Source organism: Strix aluco, chromosome 5 (genome assembly GCF_031877795.1).
Source record: "Strix aluco isolate bStrAlu1 chromosome 5, bStrAlu1.hap1, whole genome shotgun sequence".
Lineage (NCBI taxonomy): Eukaryota > Metazoa > Chordata > Aves > Strigiformes > Strigidae > Strix > Strix aluco.
Genome location: NC_133935.1, coordinates 9,634,597 through 9,651,618, shown reverse-complemented (window position 1 = coordinate 9,651,618; position 17,022 = coordinate 9,634,597). Strand labels below are relative to the sequence as shown.

General features: G+C 37.6%; 1 protein-coding gene across 4 annotated transcripts in view; it reads left to right on the top strand.

The window, feature by feature from the left end:
- The window catches only part of POLR3B (RNA polymerase III subunit B), an 81,704-nt gene that overhangs the window by 48,141 nt on the left and 16,541 nt on the right, over window positions 1-17,022 (top strand). For all 4 annotated transcript variants that reach the window (XM_074825846.1, XM_074825847.1, XM_074825848.1 and 1 more), the window contains 4 exons: window positions 2,703-2,912; window positions 4,776-4,934; window positions 6,374-6,491; window positions 8,184-8,326. In XM_074825846.1, coding sequence (XP_074681947.1) covers window positions 2,703-2,912; window positions 4,776-4,934; window positions 6,374-6,491; window positions 8,184-8,326 — 630 coding nt within the window. The remainder of the gene's footprint in view (window positions 1-2,702; window positions 2,913-4,775; window positions 4,935-6,373; window positions 6,492-8,183; window positions 8,327-17,022) is intronic.

Below are 17,022 nucleotides of genomic sequence, written 5' to 3'. Positions count from 1 at the left end.
TCATTGTGAGCAGGGTTTGTTATGGTGAACTTTAATTACACTTTACTTTTGCTTGGCTGTTTGGCTGAAGCAAACAAGGGCTCTGTTCTTTCAGAGAGAAAACAGAAATAAAGCTAGTGACTTCTTTCATTTTGACGCCTACACAGAGGTCTCGTCCCAACACACCAGTCTTCAGAAGAAGAGAGTTGCTTCTTAATTTTAAATAAGCAGATTGTGGTTTAAGGCTGCGGTTTGTCAAACCAGTCTAGAGAAGATGTTATTTGTGTAACCATTAAATTGTAGCAATTAGGACAAATACTGCTGATGTATGGCATGCTTTTTGGTTAATTTATTTCACTTCTGCTCTTGAATCATTCTCTAACGAGTTTCTTTTCTGCTAGGATGTCCATCATTAGTATATATGTATATGTTTTTCATTTGATACGGTACAGCATTCAACTCCTGAAGAATTGCCTGAATACGTTTTATTATTATTGAGGCTCAAAATCTCAGTAATGTCAGTTGCTCATGGTTCCTGGTCTGATACAAACAGTAACAGTTTTGTTAGGCTTATCTGAACCTCTGATAAAAATGCCAACTTTGAAATACGTGAAGCATCTGAGAGAGAAATAATATGCATTACCTGAAATATGTAAAAGTGTAATCCTTGATATGTAGCGAACTTCCGCAGATTGTTACTGGGGTATAAATCTGATCAGGTGCTCCAGGCTTCATCCTGTCTTAGCATCCCTAACCAGTGAACCATAGCAGGTACAGATATAAGCATCTCAGGGGAGAAAAAGATTGCAAGCATTTCAAAAGTGAAAGTTGGCATGGCTTACTCGGGAGAAGATTTCTCTCGACAACAGGAATATGTACCTATCCGTGAAACTGTTAAGATGAGCTTTACAGCAGACAACCTGTCCTGAAAGCACACAGATTATTCATTCTAGGTGAAGAGGGAATAAAGGTCTAAACTGCTAAGTTTTAAATTTGGAAATAAATTTTCTTAGCTGTATAATGGCAAAACCAGGTGTTTGGTTTTTTTTTTATCAAAGTACAATGAAAACAATGTCTATTACTTAGGCTAAGAAAAGTAATAGGGCTTTCAAATGGTGACCAGGAAGGTCTTGAGTGTTGATGAATCCAGGTCTCACCAGCTTGCTTCCTACTGAAGACAGAAAATACTGCTCAGGGATGATTAATTTACTTCTTCAAGAAAGAGACAGAAAAGCAACTGCTCAAAAGAAAGAGACAAGTAACCAATCTTCCTTGCCATTTGAAAATGCTGTGCCTGTGGCTTCAAATCCACTTTCTAGAACCAAGGAAAGTCCAGGCATGTAAGAGCTGGTTGTAACAGTTTATTTTCAGACAGTATCTGTTGAGCTGTCTCCCTGTTCTTGTCCTTGGAAAGGGTAGACCTGTGGTGGTTTAAGAGAGAGAGCTTAGTGCCAAGGACAGGATAGGTCTTTGGAAATGCCTGTGATGATGACTGGTTTTAGATACTTGATTTTCTATACATTTTTTTTGCAAGTAGATGCATATAAAACATGAAACTGGCCTCCCCCAAGAGCACATTTGTGTTCAGCTGCACTATATTCTGGCTATGTGAAATCTTCATTTATACACTGCCTGCTTTGACCTTTCCTTGAAAGCAGCCAGTCTGATACTGCTGAAGAAAATGGAAACATTTTGAAAGATTTACCTCCTAAGCACAAGTACTGCAGAATATTTAGTGCTTAAAACTTTAACTTTTCAGACTATAATTTCTTAATTGCTTAGAGACATAGCATAGTCCTGGTACAGCAAACTCTAATAACGTATGATTGCCTTAACTTTTGTTCTGCTACACAACAGTTTATGTTTCCCTGCTGGGTGTTAATTATTTTTTCCTCAGATTTCAGAAGACACTTTGGCAGTCTGATGGGACAGGGCCAAAAATTCAGTCTCAAGCTGGGAGGTCTATACAAAGGATTGAATTCTGAACCGTAAATTTAAAATTAATTTCATGTAAAAAGACAAATATATTGTGAGTGAACTTCTACTGTAGTCTTTCTAGCAATGATGCCTCTAATTTCAGAAAGTAAATCAGTCTTGGCTGCTACTAACTGTACGCTTTGTTCATGCTTTGTGACATTTTAACACAGGCTGCTGTTGAACTAATTATTGCCCAGAAAAGGAAGGAAATATGATGTGGAAGACGGTGTACTTGATCCACAGCTCCTCTTGAACTCAATGGGAGTCTTTCTATTGATTCTCATGAAATTTTGGATCAGGTCTATGGAACAGAAGTTCAGCTCTCCAAAAAAACCTATGGCTATTAGAATAATAAAAGCAAACTTCATACTCACAGTTTTATTCAGTGCCATGATTAAAAAAAGAGATCTTACTTGCATTCAGTCATATAGGACCTGACTTTGATTTCTTTTGTTGTCGTTCTTTTTGTCTTGATGCTTAGGTTTTTCCTGTTTAAGAACAATAATTATTTCTGGAAGCTTAAATTAAGAACCCATTTACATCTTTAAATATAATGATGTAAAGTTGTTTTTGTTCGGTCTCTCTTATGATTTTTTTTTTCCTTCTTTTCTTGAAGATTTTCTATTATTAGATGAAAATCCTCGGTTTCTGGATTTAGTTAATTTTCATTTTGGTAATTTTTTAGCCAAAACATTTCTAGGAAACTCACTGATGTTCACACACTTCTGTTTTTCTTTTATGTACAGGTACGATTGGATACAATCAAAGAAACAGGATAGATACTCTTATGTATCTTCTAGCCTATCCACAGAAGCCAATGGTAAAAACAAAAACAATTGAACTGATAGACTTTGAGAAACTGCCTGCTGGTCAGAATGCCACAGTCGCTGTGATGAGCTACAGTGGTTACGATATTGAAGATGCTCTTGTCTTAAACAAGGCCTCTTTGGACAGAGGTAAGAACCATCAATTCTCTCCCACTTCTCTAGTGTGTGTTCTAATACATGTTTTAGTAAGTTTGTTGTCTTGTGGTGTTATCCTGTAATAACTCTTATTGCAGTTATGAACAGTACATCTCCAATTAAGAAACTGAATTCCAAAACAGCTTTTGAATGCTTTTGTTTGTTTTCTACATGACAAGTGATTGTAATTCCATGCTTTCAATAATGCGGAGAAGTTGCAAACGTGCGAATAAACTTCTGAGAATGGATATTATACGAAAAAATTGCTAACTTTTGACCCCAAATAAAAAAGTGTATATGGTCCCTTTTTGAAAATATTTTCTTTACAAAAAATGTAAGAGATAATCTGTTCTGTTGGGCTTGCTTTTTAGGTGGTTACTTGAACCTTTGTTCATTGCTAACAGAGGGGTCTCATTATTTTTGCCAGTAACAAAAGCAATAGATGAAATTAGGCTCCTGAATGTATTTGGGAAGGGAATGGAACACGTGGCAGTTTGTGTCATTGTGAACCTGATGCTCTGAGGGAGCAATAGCAGTATTGCCTACTTTCTGAGAGAAAATAACAGTAGTGTCTAAAGGAAAATAATTTAGTGTTTACTCGGACATAAACTAATGACCCGCTTCCTTAAGAAAATAAAAATCTGTGCAGTGTATTTTAAGTAAAAGTACATAATCACCAAATAGAGGGTAACTAAGTGAAACCTACGTTTGTGCCTGTCTGTCCTGTCTCGCTCTCTTTACAGTTCTTCAGCACTTTATGTTAATGCTGCTGGGGGTTCGAGGAGGGTTGCCTGAAAACTTAGTCTCTCTTCTCTCTCTTTTCTAAATAAATTCCCTTGAGAGAAGACATAGTGCAGAGTGATCAAATTGGTTTTAGTGTCGGGTGGCCAAAATCAGATTCTTCCATCACTTTATTCCCCCCCACACTCCCTTCCTCCTAGTTGCTAGGCAGCAATAATAGTATTCCTAGACATGTATCTTTGGCATTAATGTCTGCCGCATTTAATTTATGCCTCCTTTTCTAAAACAACAACAGGCATGATTTAAAACTGAATGTTTTCTTTTCTGGTAGACTGGTAACATTTACAGGGAGAGCTGTGGTGCTTGTCAGGAGTTACTTGACATAATCTAAAGATATAGATGTACTGTATGTGACTGCAACCATCTTTCAAATGAACTAAAATAATGTAGGATTATTAGAAATCCTTGCTCTTGGCTGTCTGTAATTCTAAATGTGATGAAAATGTTTAGTATTGTGGCTAGTTGCTGTACTTGGAGAGAAATTCTAGAGATGCTACTTTTATCATCTAAAACCCAAACCAAACCTGATTAATAACAATATATGTAATTCAGAATTCTTTTAGCTGGGAAAAAAGTGAGTAATGGGGTGATTATATGAAACCCTCAATTGGTACTCTCCTGGTAGCCTAGCTTGTGTCAGCCACAAACATGAGTAAAAGTTCAGATTTCTTAGAACTCCTGAAAGGAAGAGGTGCTGTTCTCATCCTGTTACCGTCTCTTCTCCTATGTTATGTCTCCCTGTGGACCACCAAAGGTAAGAGAAATGATGCGTGCGTGTGTGTGCAGAGGTATAGAAGCAGATTGGCACAACTTCAGAATTGGACCATAGTCCAATGTCTTAAAAAAAGTAGCATGCATGATCTGATTTTTAAATTGTGAGCTACTAGGTATCCATGTACAATGTTATGCATATTCAAGGCAATGAATAATCTAACTAATAAAAAAATATTTATATTCTGTAGCTCAGCAGGTGGATCAGCATTCTTGTTTTGTTCTGGTAACGTGTTACAAAGAATTTTTGAACTCCTAGGCAGATGAGTTTGTGTTACATTTTAGGTTTTGGAAGGTGTCTTGTATACAAGAATGCCAAGTGTACACTGAAGCGTTACACAAACCAGACATTTGATAAAGTTATGGGTCCAATGTTGGATGCAGCTACCCGTAAACCAATCTGGCGCCATGAAATTTTAGATGCTGATGGTATCTGCTCTCCAGGTATGTCAAACTACATGTTCAGTCATGGCATGTTCATAATCTGAAGTAGAAATTAATGTTCTGTTAATATTTTTTGGGCACCTTGTTTTATATTTAGTGTATCTTTTTTTTCTTGAAGATGACAGCATTGTAATGGAGAATTAGAAAATGTTAGTTTCTGAAAGCAATGTGGTACCCAGTCTGGAGGTTTTGCTGTTCATGAGAGAAGGGGGCTTCATATTTAAGTAGAAGAGTGAGTCCTTAACAGCGTGAATCTATTGAAGCATTAGAACTTGTATTCTTCTTATATCCCCAAACTGGCAAACTTTTAATACTGTAGTGTTTTACTCTTTGTCTCTCATATGTTCTGTCATTGTTGTTTTTTAAGGATAGATTCCTTATTATTTTTATTTCATACATCAAAACCTCCTAGCATGCTGTCAGTTAATGCAGTTGTTTGAGGAAGTAAAACCTTGTGTTTTTAACACTTTAGAAATAAGTTTGTAGAGAGATAAGAAAATAAATACAACTACATTCAGTGAGGAGGATAGGTGTATAACTTTCCAATGGAAATAAATTTCAGAAAGAATCCTCCCATACTGTCATCCTTCAATTAGGAAACAGCTTGATAGGTCAGCTGGGATCTAACAAAAAAGGTGCTGTAAAAGGCACTAAACTTAATTTCATTATAGCAACACAATTGGGTCACTTTTGCTCTTTAACACATCACAATGGAGCTTTCAAAGTTAATTAGAAAAAAAAGGCAAGAATCTTCTCAAGTATTAGGATAGATAGGACTGGGGCAGACTCCAGACTGAGGCTGTTCTCAGCATGTAGGTAAAAACCTCTTTGAAATAGTTCATGTGGACAGAAAAGAGACACAGACTGAAGTTCAGTGTAATTTTGTGAAGGAGGTGGGAGGCAGGTACTTGATGTGCATTAGTGTCATGGGACATGCTACTGATCCGGTTTTCTATGTGAAGGGCAGGATAAAAGAATGGAGGGAAAAATAGCTGATGTACGGGACCAGAAGCAATAGGAGAAAATAATTGCAAGGAGAGGCTGAAAGTGGTCTTGCACAACTCACTGTGGAAGTGATGTGATGCCCTGAACTTAGGCGTAAATTTCTAAAATCTGTCAGTTAGTGTTGCTTGTTCATTTTGTCCATACTTACCGCAGATGACTTCAGATGCTTTTATGTATTCTTTAGACCCAGAGTATGTTGAATACCTGTTCTCATAGTGCACCCAGATTGCAAGCTGTTCTGTTTTGATTTACCAAAAAAAGCTAGTTTAATGATTGCCTTGCTGTGCATCGTTTAATAAAATAACATGGCATACTTCCTGGACATGTTCCTCCCGGTTTGTCTTCCAGCTTACTTTTTTTTAAAGCTTAAAATGTATTTCTAACATAGGTAACCAGATATGTTTTCATTATGTTTTTTTTCTTGTTCTTCATAGGTGAAAAAGTAGAAAATAAGCAAGTCCTTGTGAACAAATCTATGCCAACTGTGACCCAGACGCCTCTGGAAGGAAGTAGTGTGCCTCAGCAGCCACAGTACAAAGACGTGCCAGTAACGTATGTTGCATCATAACTTTATAGTGGGGGAAGGTACACAGAGGAAAGGTATCTGAGAAAATATTCAGTTCTAGAAAAGTCAAAAGAATAAACTTCCCTCTGCAAATTAGACCTAGTTCTCTAGGTCTTGAATCTTCACAGGATTTTTCAGAGCCTAGGTAATTTTTGGAAGTTTTTGGCCACTTAATCTCTAATAAGTTAGATTCTGACAAATGAAAGGCTATATTTGTAAAGAGAGGGAGGAACCCTCCTGTAGATGTATGTATAGAGAGGAATCGCTGAGTAGGTTCCCAGGAGAAACCGAGAAGAGAGCTAAGACAGTGGTGGAGGGGAGAGAAGTCATTCATGAATGAAGTAATGGAGAAACAGGAGAAAAGCAGGATGAGTGGGAGGGCAGAGAACACGTGTGCTTAGTGAGGGGGCACATCTCCTCCATACCAGCTCCCACAGAAAATGGCCAATGCTGACTGGTGCTCAGCCTTCACTTTGCCAGGCAGGAGGCCAGGAAATGGAGGCCTTCCTATCTCAGAGGTCAACAGTCAGCTCATTCTGGTCACTCCAGTTACATGTCCTTTACCAAGGCACTGGTGAATGGGAAAGGACAGTCAATAAGAGTTTTTCCCATCCTGTCCTGAAAGAACAAGAGAGGACTTCTGAGGTGTGAGATTAAAATTCTGCATTAAATGTAGAAATAAATAAATGAATGAATGAATAAATAATGAAGGTTTTTTTCACTGTTTTGTCAGGAATAGCCTTGACAGTTTGGTAAATTAGCAGAGAGCAAGGGCAAGGCAAGCAATTGGTGCCCAGATCATAAAGGCAGAATTAGCTTTGCTGCACTTCTTTGTGTTTCAAAACCAATAGAAATCTCTAGGTTTATTCTTACAAGGTATTAATAAAGAAGTGAGTCAACATTTTAATTTTCAAGAGGAGAGAAGTAATCCTGCCAGCTAAAGGCGTGGATCCAGGGCTCTGAGTTCAGGTGTCATAGTTTGACCATCTCAGCTACCTGAACAATGAGAAAAAATGATCTCCTAAATAAGGTATTAAAATCTGCTCTGCCCTCATTCTGCAATATATAGAAAAAAGCTGATACCAGAATAATTTCCCTCCTAGCTAGCTTTTGGTTTTTTTCTTCTCCTTCCAAAATCTCTGCATCTCAGACTCTAGAGTTCATCTCTGTCTGTACCTCAGTTCTGCCCATGATTCATTTCCACATGTGCACCTGATGAATAGTTTCAGTCAGGATAATTATACCTTACTTTTATTCTTAAATACTCATGGTATATTCCTTAACCTCCTTTCTTCAACTACGACTCTCTATTTCGCTTTTGTTTGTTTAACTGAAGATCCAGAAATTTGCAACATACTAGGAAGCTTTTTTCCTGTCAAGAAGAGCCCATGTGACAAAAAAATATACCATGTTCTTTACAATTTCATCTTAATTCTCCCTTTGTTTCTGTTGTATCTCTTAAGCCTTTTCTTTTCCAGAAACATACCATACTCTGGAACTTTATAGATATAGGTATAGATATAGATATAGATTTAAAAAATCTTTGCTCCATTGGTCTCCCATATATAAGTTCCATGAAGACTACAGTTTGGCCAGAAGCTTACCAATACACAAATACTTGTTTGTAACTTGTGTTTGGTTCATAGATGTAAAACTCATGTTTTGTCTTCTTGTACTAGCTACAAAGGTGCAACTGATTCTTATATTGAAAAAGTAATGATTTCATCAAATGCAGAGGATGCTTTCTTGATCAAAATGTTGTTGAGGCAAACTAGACGTCCAGAAATTGGAGATAAATTTAGCAGTCGTCATGGGCAGAAAGGTAAGCTAGACATTTAATAAAAGTAAATGCACATTGGATATGCCTACTATACATACATAATATCATCATGCATGTTTCCATTGATTGGTTCAGATTTGAGCATATCCCTTTCTTTGGTTAAGTTCACCTAATTTAGCAATGATGTTTCTGAAACTGAGGAGAGGAATCGGCAAAAACAACTCTCTGTTGACTTACGAATCTGGAAAATACAGTAGTCCATTTTTAACAAGAACAAGGTTTTGAGGTTGGTTGGGGTTTTTTTTCCTAGTGTGAATTTGATTTTAGGTGATAGGTTTGTCAATGGGTTGTCAAGAGAGAGATTGCAGGAAAGTGTGAAAGAGCCTGTTCTGAATGGACAGAAAAGACCAGAGATGGAACAGGATGTCTGCAAATCATCTGTGGAGACATATTGTTCTAAAGACAAGACAACAGATAGATAGTTCAGAGCCATGGTGTAAATAGAAGGCAAATCAGGAGTGCAACTAGGAGTGCACCAGCAGAGACTGGAAAGAAGTGGAAAATGTTTTTAAAAATACACCTGGGACATGATCTGGGACACCTGATCTTTAAACCAAGAATTGAAAATGGGTACCTACTAGGAAGCTTCTTGGTGGCATGCAGCTCTCTAGTGTTAATAGTAAGACAAAATTCAGGAGCCTGTTTCCATATCTGTTGAAGAAACAAGTGGACTCCCTTTGACCTTAATGGCAAAAAACCGTGACTCAGACCACCCTCTCTGAATCTCAAAGCACTGGGGGGTGTAGGAGGGGTGCTAAGAAAGAAGTGACAAAACAGTCTGACTGTAACTGACTTAAAAGCATGTTTTGATCCCACTGGTCTCAATGTGGGACAGGTTTTGACATGTTTTCATCTATCTGTACACTTGGAAAATCTAGATTTTTAGTACTTTCAGCATGACCTTCTGCCTTACTGTATGTGCTATGCTAAACCTATTACCTGAATGTTGTAATCTTGTTACATTTTTAGGTCTCAGTGGTTTGAGAACATTGCTGTCTCTTGTCAGATGTGGTAGGGAGGCAAAGAGGTTGATGTTACCAAATCCTTTCCATTGCAGCACATACACTCCTTTCCTATTACTGGGCAAATGTGATACTGTCTTAACTACTGGAACAAAAAAATTCTTACTTCCTTGCTTTTATCTCTGAGGAGCTGGAACCAAGGCATCGAGTGTAAAGCACACCAGCCTCTTAAATCTGGTAACACAAGTATCTGCTAGGTTTGTGTGGAGGGCGGAGGGAGGGGACTGAGGAAATAACAGGGGACACTGTTTAGATTTGAAACACTAATACTTAAAACTAGTTGTAGTCAATGAACTTTGCAGTAATACATCAAATTACAATACTAGCTAAGAGACATCTTGCAAACTGGCCTTTTGTGAGCAGTGTTCTCTTTGTCAGAAGACACATGAAAGAGAGAGTGCTTTTTGTTAGGAGGAGCTACCTGAAAGCATCCCTTTCAGCACTTTGTGACACGGTCCCACTCTACTCCCAGCATCATGTTGGGTTTGACCCTCTTGTGCTGGTTCACATCTCTATTCTTGGAGCAGAACCAGAGAACTCTGTGGGCAAATATGCCCATTAGTCAGCAGAGAGCTGGTGCTTGCACAACATCCATATGTAGATCTGAGGGAGTGAAAAGGGATGAAACTGCAACAAATGTCACCAGTACTCAGGCAGTGTCCAGCTCTAGAGCTCTCTTAAATGAAGCTTAAACAGAATCATCTCCAGCATATTCAGTGCCTGTGTGATTGGAAGAGGTATGAAGAGCAGTTGCTTACAGATGGACCCCAGGCACAAGCAAGAAGCCATTTTTATAATGCTCCATGCCACTGTTTACTGCTTTACTTACATGTGTAGCCTGAAGTCAAACTTGAGGTCCTTTATGACCTTCTCTGGCTATGGAAGTACATAACCATCAGTGGCAACGAGGTGGCCAGGTGTAACTGAAGTGAAAGATGGCATCCCTGTCGTGAGCTGCAGAGCTAACCACAGTAATCCTCATTTCTGTAGTCTCCAGGTTTGATGATCAGGACATCTACCTAGAGCAAACCTATCAATCAAAAGAGGTGAAATGGGTACGAAAGGCAGTAGTTGATCATAATGTCAGCTGTTAACCAGATGTTGCCTCAAGTTTGTGTGTGTTTTCTGTGGAATACAGTCAACACAGGCTTTCTCAGTACGTCCAGCTCTCTCCAAGATCACCTTACTTCCACAATGTATTTCCGTAGACCCATAAAACTGGTTCTTGAAACCCTGTATTCTAAAGAAATCCTTTCATTGTTTCTTCTGGTAAGTATTGAAACATTTTTCCTGATTGCATTTTCAAAATGGCTTTTGATCTAAAAATAGGAAGCAATTCTCACAGAGTCCCCAAGTAATTTGGAAACCAGTTAAAAAAAAAAGAAAGTAAAGAAGCAGCAGTATGTTCTTGACTTTCCCTTTAAAATCCAGTAGGATAGTTTCAGTAAGTGAGAGGGAAGATCATTAGCTTCAGAGGCAAACAGAAAGACTTGAGCATTTGGAATGGTTCAGCTGCCCCATTCCTTCCTTTTCTCCACGAGATTTTCCTTCAGGAGGATTTTGTGTGGAGTCTCTTTCAAATAATTTTTTAATCTCATACACAATGAAGGTGTGTGGTACTTTTAAGCCTATGACTGCTTTTAGAGCAAAGCCCATTTCTTCATATATTTTGAGCTTTATCTGATTACTCCTTTATCCTTTTAAGTGGCGTGCAGCATTTTATCTGCAAGTTATTATATAACAATACAATTAGTACTGTGCAGGACAAATTTTCTAACTAGAATTTTTTTTTAAAAAGCCTAAAAATTATATTAAAGAAGCTTCTTGGTTAATCATGATAAATACTTATGGGTGTTTGTATGAAAAATTTAAGCAGGTAAGATTTTTTCTCTTAGTTTGGGCTATTGCTGTGCACCTGTTGAAATAGTTAGTTGAACAGGATTTAAATGGAACTGATTTTCATATCTCACCAAAAACCCAGAAGGGTGCTCCACAAATCTAGAGCCATCAGAGGAGAAAAGGTAGAAGAATGACAGAAGGAAACGGAATTGTGTCAGGCAGGTTGCAGTATGGCTTTAGGGAGCAGAGGGCCTTCCATACCACTAAATGCACATACAGCACCTCAGTCTAGAGAAAGCTCATTTTAGAGGTCTTGAAAGACAGACATCTCATGAGATTTTTGCTCCTCATCAAACCCTCATATTCATGGTCAAATGTAGAAACAACTAATACGCACTGTATTGGAATCTGGAGGTACTTTCTTTCATATCCCAAAAGCTATAGAAAGTTAGTCAGGTTTTTTTTCCAACGTAAAATACCTGTGGAAAGCCCATCGTAATGAAAAACAACATCCTAAATGCTGTAGGGAACTTTGAGGGCACCCATAATTACGTCCGGCACTGCAGATAGAATGACTGATCCCCCATGGGTCTGTGCTTTGGACCTGTAATAATAATAAGCCAAACCTATCAATTATTCAGAATAGCAAATGTCCCTTTCAGCTTGGTTTTGGAGATACAAGTGGGAACACTGCAACAGTTGTGTTACAGAGCTTGTAGGCATGTGCTGGTTACCTGTCCAGTACATTGATCTGTAGTAATCAGTTGGGATCGGGAGAGTGATCATATTCTAAATGACTACATTCTAGTAGGATACATAGTCCTCCTGGTAGTAAAGCTCTCAGTTCACTGGCTTGTAGTACATTATGGGAGAAGGTGTTAAAATAAATGAGAGAAGGGAGAAATGTGCTTAGTGGAGAATATACATGTGTTAGACACCAAGGAGAATAATACTGACAAGAACGGTGGAGTTCAGTATTTTGCAACTTCAGTATACAGTAAAGAACCAGATACTGACATTAATGTTAGATTACAGGCAATGATAGAATTGGAGAAAAGGCATGAAAAGAAAAGAGAAAATCTCCTTCGCTAGCTGTTTAAAAAACAGCTAGTATCATCCTTCCCTGACATCAAATTGGGGAAGGATCCGTCAGAGCAATATAAACAATTGTGAAGCAGAAATCGTAATACTAACAGTTAAACATTTTCCATTGAGAGAATTTTTAATTAGCCCTGAATTTGTTCTCTCATCTCGTCTGAATGCAGGCGATTACCACTTCAAGTTTAATTTGTGAATGTTAGCTTTAAGCCCATCATAGGGCCATTTAAACCTATGATGATGAGCTTAAACTAACAAGTACCTTGGTTCATTGAGAACGAGAGAAAGCATATTTCTCTCTGTATTGTCAATCTTTTATGTGAATTTTTTTTTCTAGAAGGAGTACATCAAGATGAGATTTGATTTCATGGAATTGTAGTAGTAGTTTTAAAGTAATTAAATATGTGCAAAATAAGAGATTGCACAAACCACGTTTCTCAATTCTTTTTCATGGGCTTTTTCCTGTATTCCAAATTGATTTGTATTTCAAAACTATACTTTGTCACTGGGGCAGAAGGAAGTGGAATAAGAGCGTTGGAAATTGTCTGGGATATGACATTAAATCTCACAAACCAGCTCTAGCCTTTTGTTACAGAAGGGCCTTTCGTTAAATATGTAGGTAGATTCTGTAGGCCTCTGTAATAATATAGATCTATGCCATTGCCTCTGTATTTGCTACCTTCTTTGTGTCCTCTTGGATGTCAACACGGTATTGGCAAGGGTCACCACTTCTGGCCTGTCCACCACACCCTCTTCTCATGCAAGTCCATGTTTTAAGTACACTTCTTCCAAACTGCTTGTAAAAGCGAGCCTTTCCCTCAGGGCCTGTCAACGAAGTAGTATATGGGGAGAAGAAGAAAAACAAATGAGGCCATCAGGTTGTGTTCTGAAATGCAAATATTTTGCTCTATTTCAATATTCATCTTCAAACTGGATGTTGCAGTAAGATCTTTGGGACTGGGACTGACCCTTTACTCTATAAAGCCCTTAAGCATCTGCTGTCTCACAAATAAACATCTACCTACCAGGGAGGATTTCTCCTGAGCTGTAGGACTTTGTTTTAACTGTATTGCATCATGTATTTTCCAGAAGGATAAAGAAACTTTTTTGGTTAATTATTTTGTTTTCTTAATCTTGCATTCTTCAAGCAAAGTCACCTTTCAAAGCACAGAAGGCTAAAGGATTGTTAAACTAAAGAAGCTTCATCTGAGTTCCATACAAACTAAATTATTATATTTCCAGATTTCCTCTTGCTTTGCTACAAGTCACAATGAGGAAAAAGTTGGGCTCCTTTGATGTGAAAAAAAGCAATATATCACTTCTCTGAAAGAACATTTCTCAGTCTCTCATGTGAAAAAGGATTAACACCTCCAACAAAGGTCCTGTAGATCACAGAACTAAGCAGCAATACTGAACAGTATTCCTGAGGAGTGGAAAAACTGTATTTAAGCAAGAGATTGTTTGAACTGGCAAACAGAAGCTTTTTAATAGCTGAAGATCTAAGATAAAGGATTAAACCTTTCTGAAGTATCTGCACTTAAACAACTCTAAAGACAAGGAAGCAAGTTTAAATTCATGAAAGATGGTCTTTGTTTTCCTAAATGAACCATGTTCTTCAGTGTCAAAACAAAATCCATTCACAGCATTGTCAACTACATAAACTTAATGACAATACTGCTTATCTACCAAAGTCTGACCTTGCTTACTTTTTAAAATTTTTACTAGTTTGTGCATCTGCTTTCTGCTTGCTTAACTTCACAGTTGAGAACAACTTATCTTTCTCCTTTTAATGGGCACTTGTACAGTACGTATAAGCAGAACATGTAAGATATAGTTTTAAATGGCTACTTGTGTCCTTTTCCCCCATGTTACAAGTCAGACTTAGTACTTTATCTCTAATAAAACATCAGTGGGTTTATAGGAATTAAATGGTTGAAGTGTCATTAAAAAGAATTTGCTGTTACCGACTGCAGGAATGTGGGATGATTAGTAGTTACTAGGCTTCAGGAAATGCGGGAATTTCTTACCTTATTTTTATCTTCAGAAGTTGAATATGATAAAACGAGATGTCAGAATGCCATTAAAACTTCTTACACCATTTTTCTATTTATTTTTAACAAAACTGCTGCTTAGCTTGCTGTCTTAAGAAAATTACAGCATTTTTTATCTCAAGCAGCAAACAGGTAACCTTCTGACCTTTTCAGTAAATCCTCAACTGAACCTCTGAAATTAGGGTGATTTAGCATTTTATGGCACAGAATAAAAATCTCTAATTCTGTTTCCAAATAGTGTATCCTGAACACACATTTTATTAAGCTCTTGACTCATTCAGCCATGTGTATTTTGTAAAGTTCCTATGGTTATTGTTTTACAATAGCTGCTTCCAGAAGCATTGTAAGGGTTTCAATTAATCAGCTCTTTGTGTGCTTCAGACTATGCAAATTTATCACATCAGACCATTCAGCAGCTCATGGGAAAGCAGTGTACAAACTGTATTGTCTTCTAGCACCTCCTCTCATTTAGAGTGATGTTTTTAATAAGAAAACTAATCAAGTTTACTTATGCATTATTTATCTGTTAATTTTAATTCTGTTCTTTACCTCTTATGTCAAATGGGATGTAGCAAGTGATATGATAGATCAGTGAATGATTCAATATTGAACAAAGCTTATGTGATGCAGCACTTTTTTTCTTCTGCACTTGTTTTATGCTTAGTTAGCCACCACAGTATGTAATTAGAGAGTTCTGAAGCAGATGCACATTTTTGTTTAGTCTTACTAATTTTTGCAGATCTGTTTGTCACTTGTTCATAATATACAGCGCTGTGTTATAGCTTCTCTTAGTTATGTAGCATAGTCTCAGTTCTCAAGAGTATTTCTAAATTCTGGCAAATCTGGTAAATCTAAAATAGATGCCTTTCAAGTTACTTTTGGCTCTTTTACCACCATATCATTAGAATAAGTAAACAAACACATTTAGTAATGCACTTCTTTTTATCTTGCTGATAGAAACTGGTATTACTGCGGCTTCTATTCACTTAGTCTCCTTTGCTCTCTAATGTCCCTCCTGCTGGCAGTAATTAGTTTTCTATATTAGGTTGTTTTGACTTATTTGATGATTTTTTTTTCATTTGGCATGTGTGTGTATAGAAGGCATCTTACCGTAGCCCGGTGAAAAACTTTCCCATACTGTTGTGTTTTGTCCCTGCCCCCTCCCCTTCCCCCTCTCTGCTGAACTGCTGTTTTACAAGTCTGTGTATGTTCGTGTTTGTCAGCAAACTGTAAAAGCAACCACCTATCAATTCTGGAAACCTGAATTTCTCCTGGTTAGAAAAAGAAACTCTTAAAGGACAAAAGTACAGGGGTGAGGGGGTCTTTATGTTCTGTCAGGGCCTTGTGGAGGTACATGGGTGTTGAGATGCTGCAGGGATTGATGCAGATAGCATGTGTGAGGATGGGGGCCATCATGCATAGTCAGAGGGCTGTCATTTATTGGCTGGCATACAATAGCATTGAGAAACACTGCCTATGGCTGTTTTATACTTGCATGTTAAACCACTGTAGGGTCTCGTTTAAGTTGATTCTAATTTAAGCTGTTATCATTGCAGTAAACTGCCATGCTTATTAATCCACTTTTTTTTTTTTTTTGAGAGGGATATCTTAAAAGAGTTTGTTAGCATTTTCACAATTTTTCATCTAAGTTGACATTATGAAATTGATATACAAAGGGTTTTTTCTAGAATTCAATTTGGTTTTCAATTGAAAAGAAATGAGATGTAGCAAGCTGCTGGATGCTTTCTTGATCAAACATACAACCTTCTTGTTAGTCCACATGTTAAAAAAAAATTTATTTTTTGTTTTGTCAGGAAAAATAGTTGCAGCTTTTTCTTGTGGTTAACAGTTGATTCTGGTCCTAGATGAGAACTCCAGAGTGTATATGTGAGAGCAGATTCAGGCCCGTTGCAGTGTAGCATTTAATCTGAAATTGTATTGCTAAATTTCAGATGCAGCATATAAAAATTGTGACAGGAAGAAAAATGAATGAAACTAAATTATTTTGTATGTCCTGTGTGAATGCTGGGAAACAATTTTCATGTGATGTCTAAATCAGTAACAGTTAGGAAATCTTAATAACCTGTAGTAAGAGCCACAGAGCAAAGTTACCTACTAGTTTGACTGTGTCCTATTTATGAATATTGGATGGGGAGTAGTTGAGCAGCTCAGTTGTGAAATACAGTTTATACTTGGACAGTGCAACATTTGGAACTTGAGGCTGTCTTAAATCCAGCCTCTTCTTTTCTCCTTTACTGTTTTATTAACCAGCTGCAAGTGATAATTGCACTTACATGGATTAATTCACTTGATCACTTTTTCGCAGCTGCTCAGCAATGCAGAACTGTTGGGCTTGCCTTTTACTGCCCTGCTCAAGCCCTGGCTCAGCGATGGGGGCTGAGACAGAGTAGCAAATGCAGGAGCTTACGAGTGCAGACCTGCAAGCGTTAGTCTCTGGAGAGCTTATGAAGGCAAGTAACTGCAAAATGAAATCAAGTTTACATTTTTAAATGAATTGCAGTTACTTGCTTTTAGAAGTAGTGGTGTATTATAGGAAAGATGCCTTTCAGATTTTTAACAGTTTTTTATGAGAAAGAGTGAACTTTCATAAAATATAGGGGAGGAAGCAGCTTGTCTCTGTCCTGTTTTCTAAATACACATGGGCGTG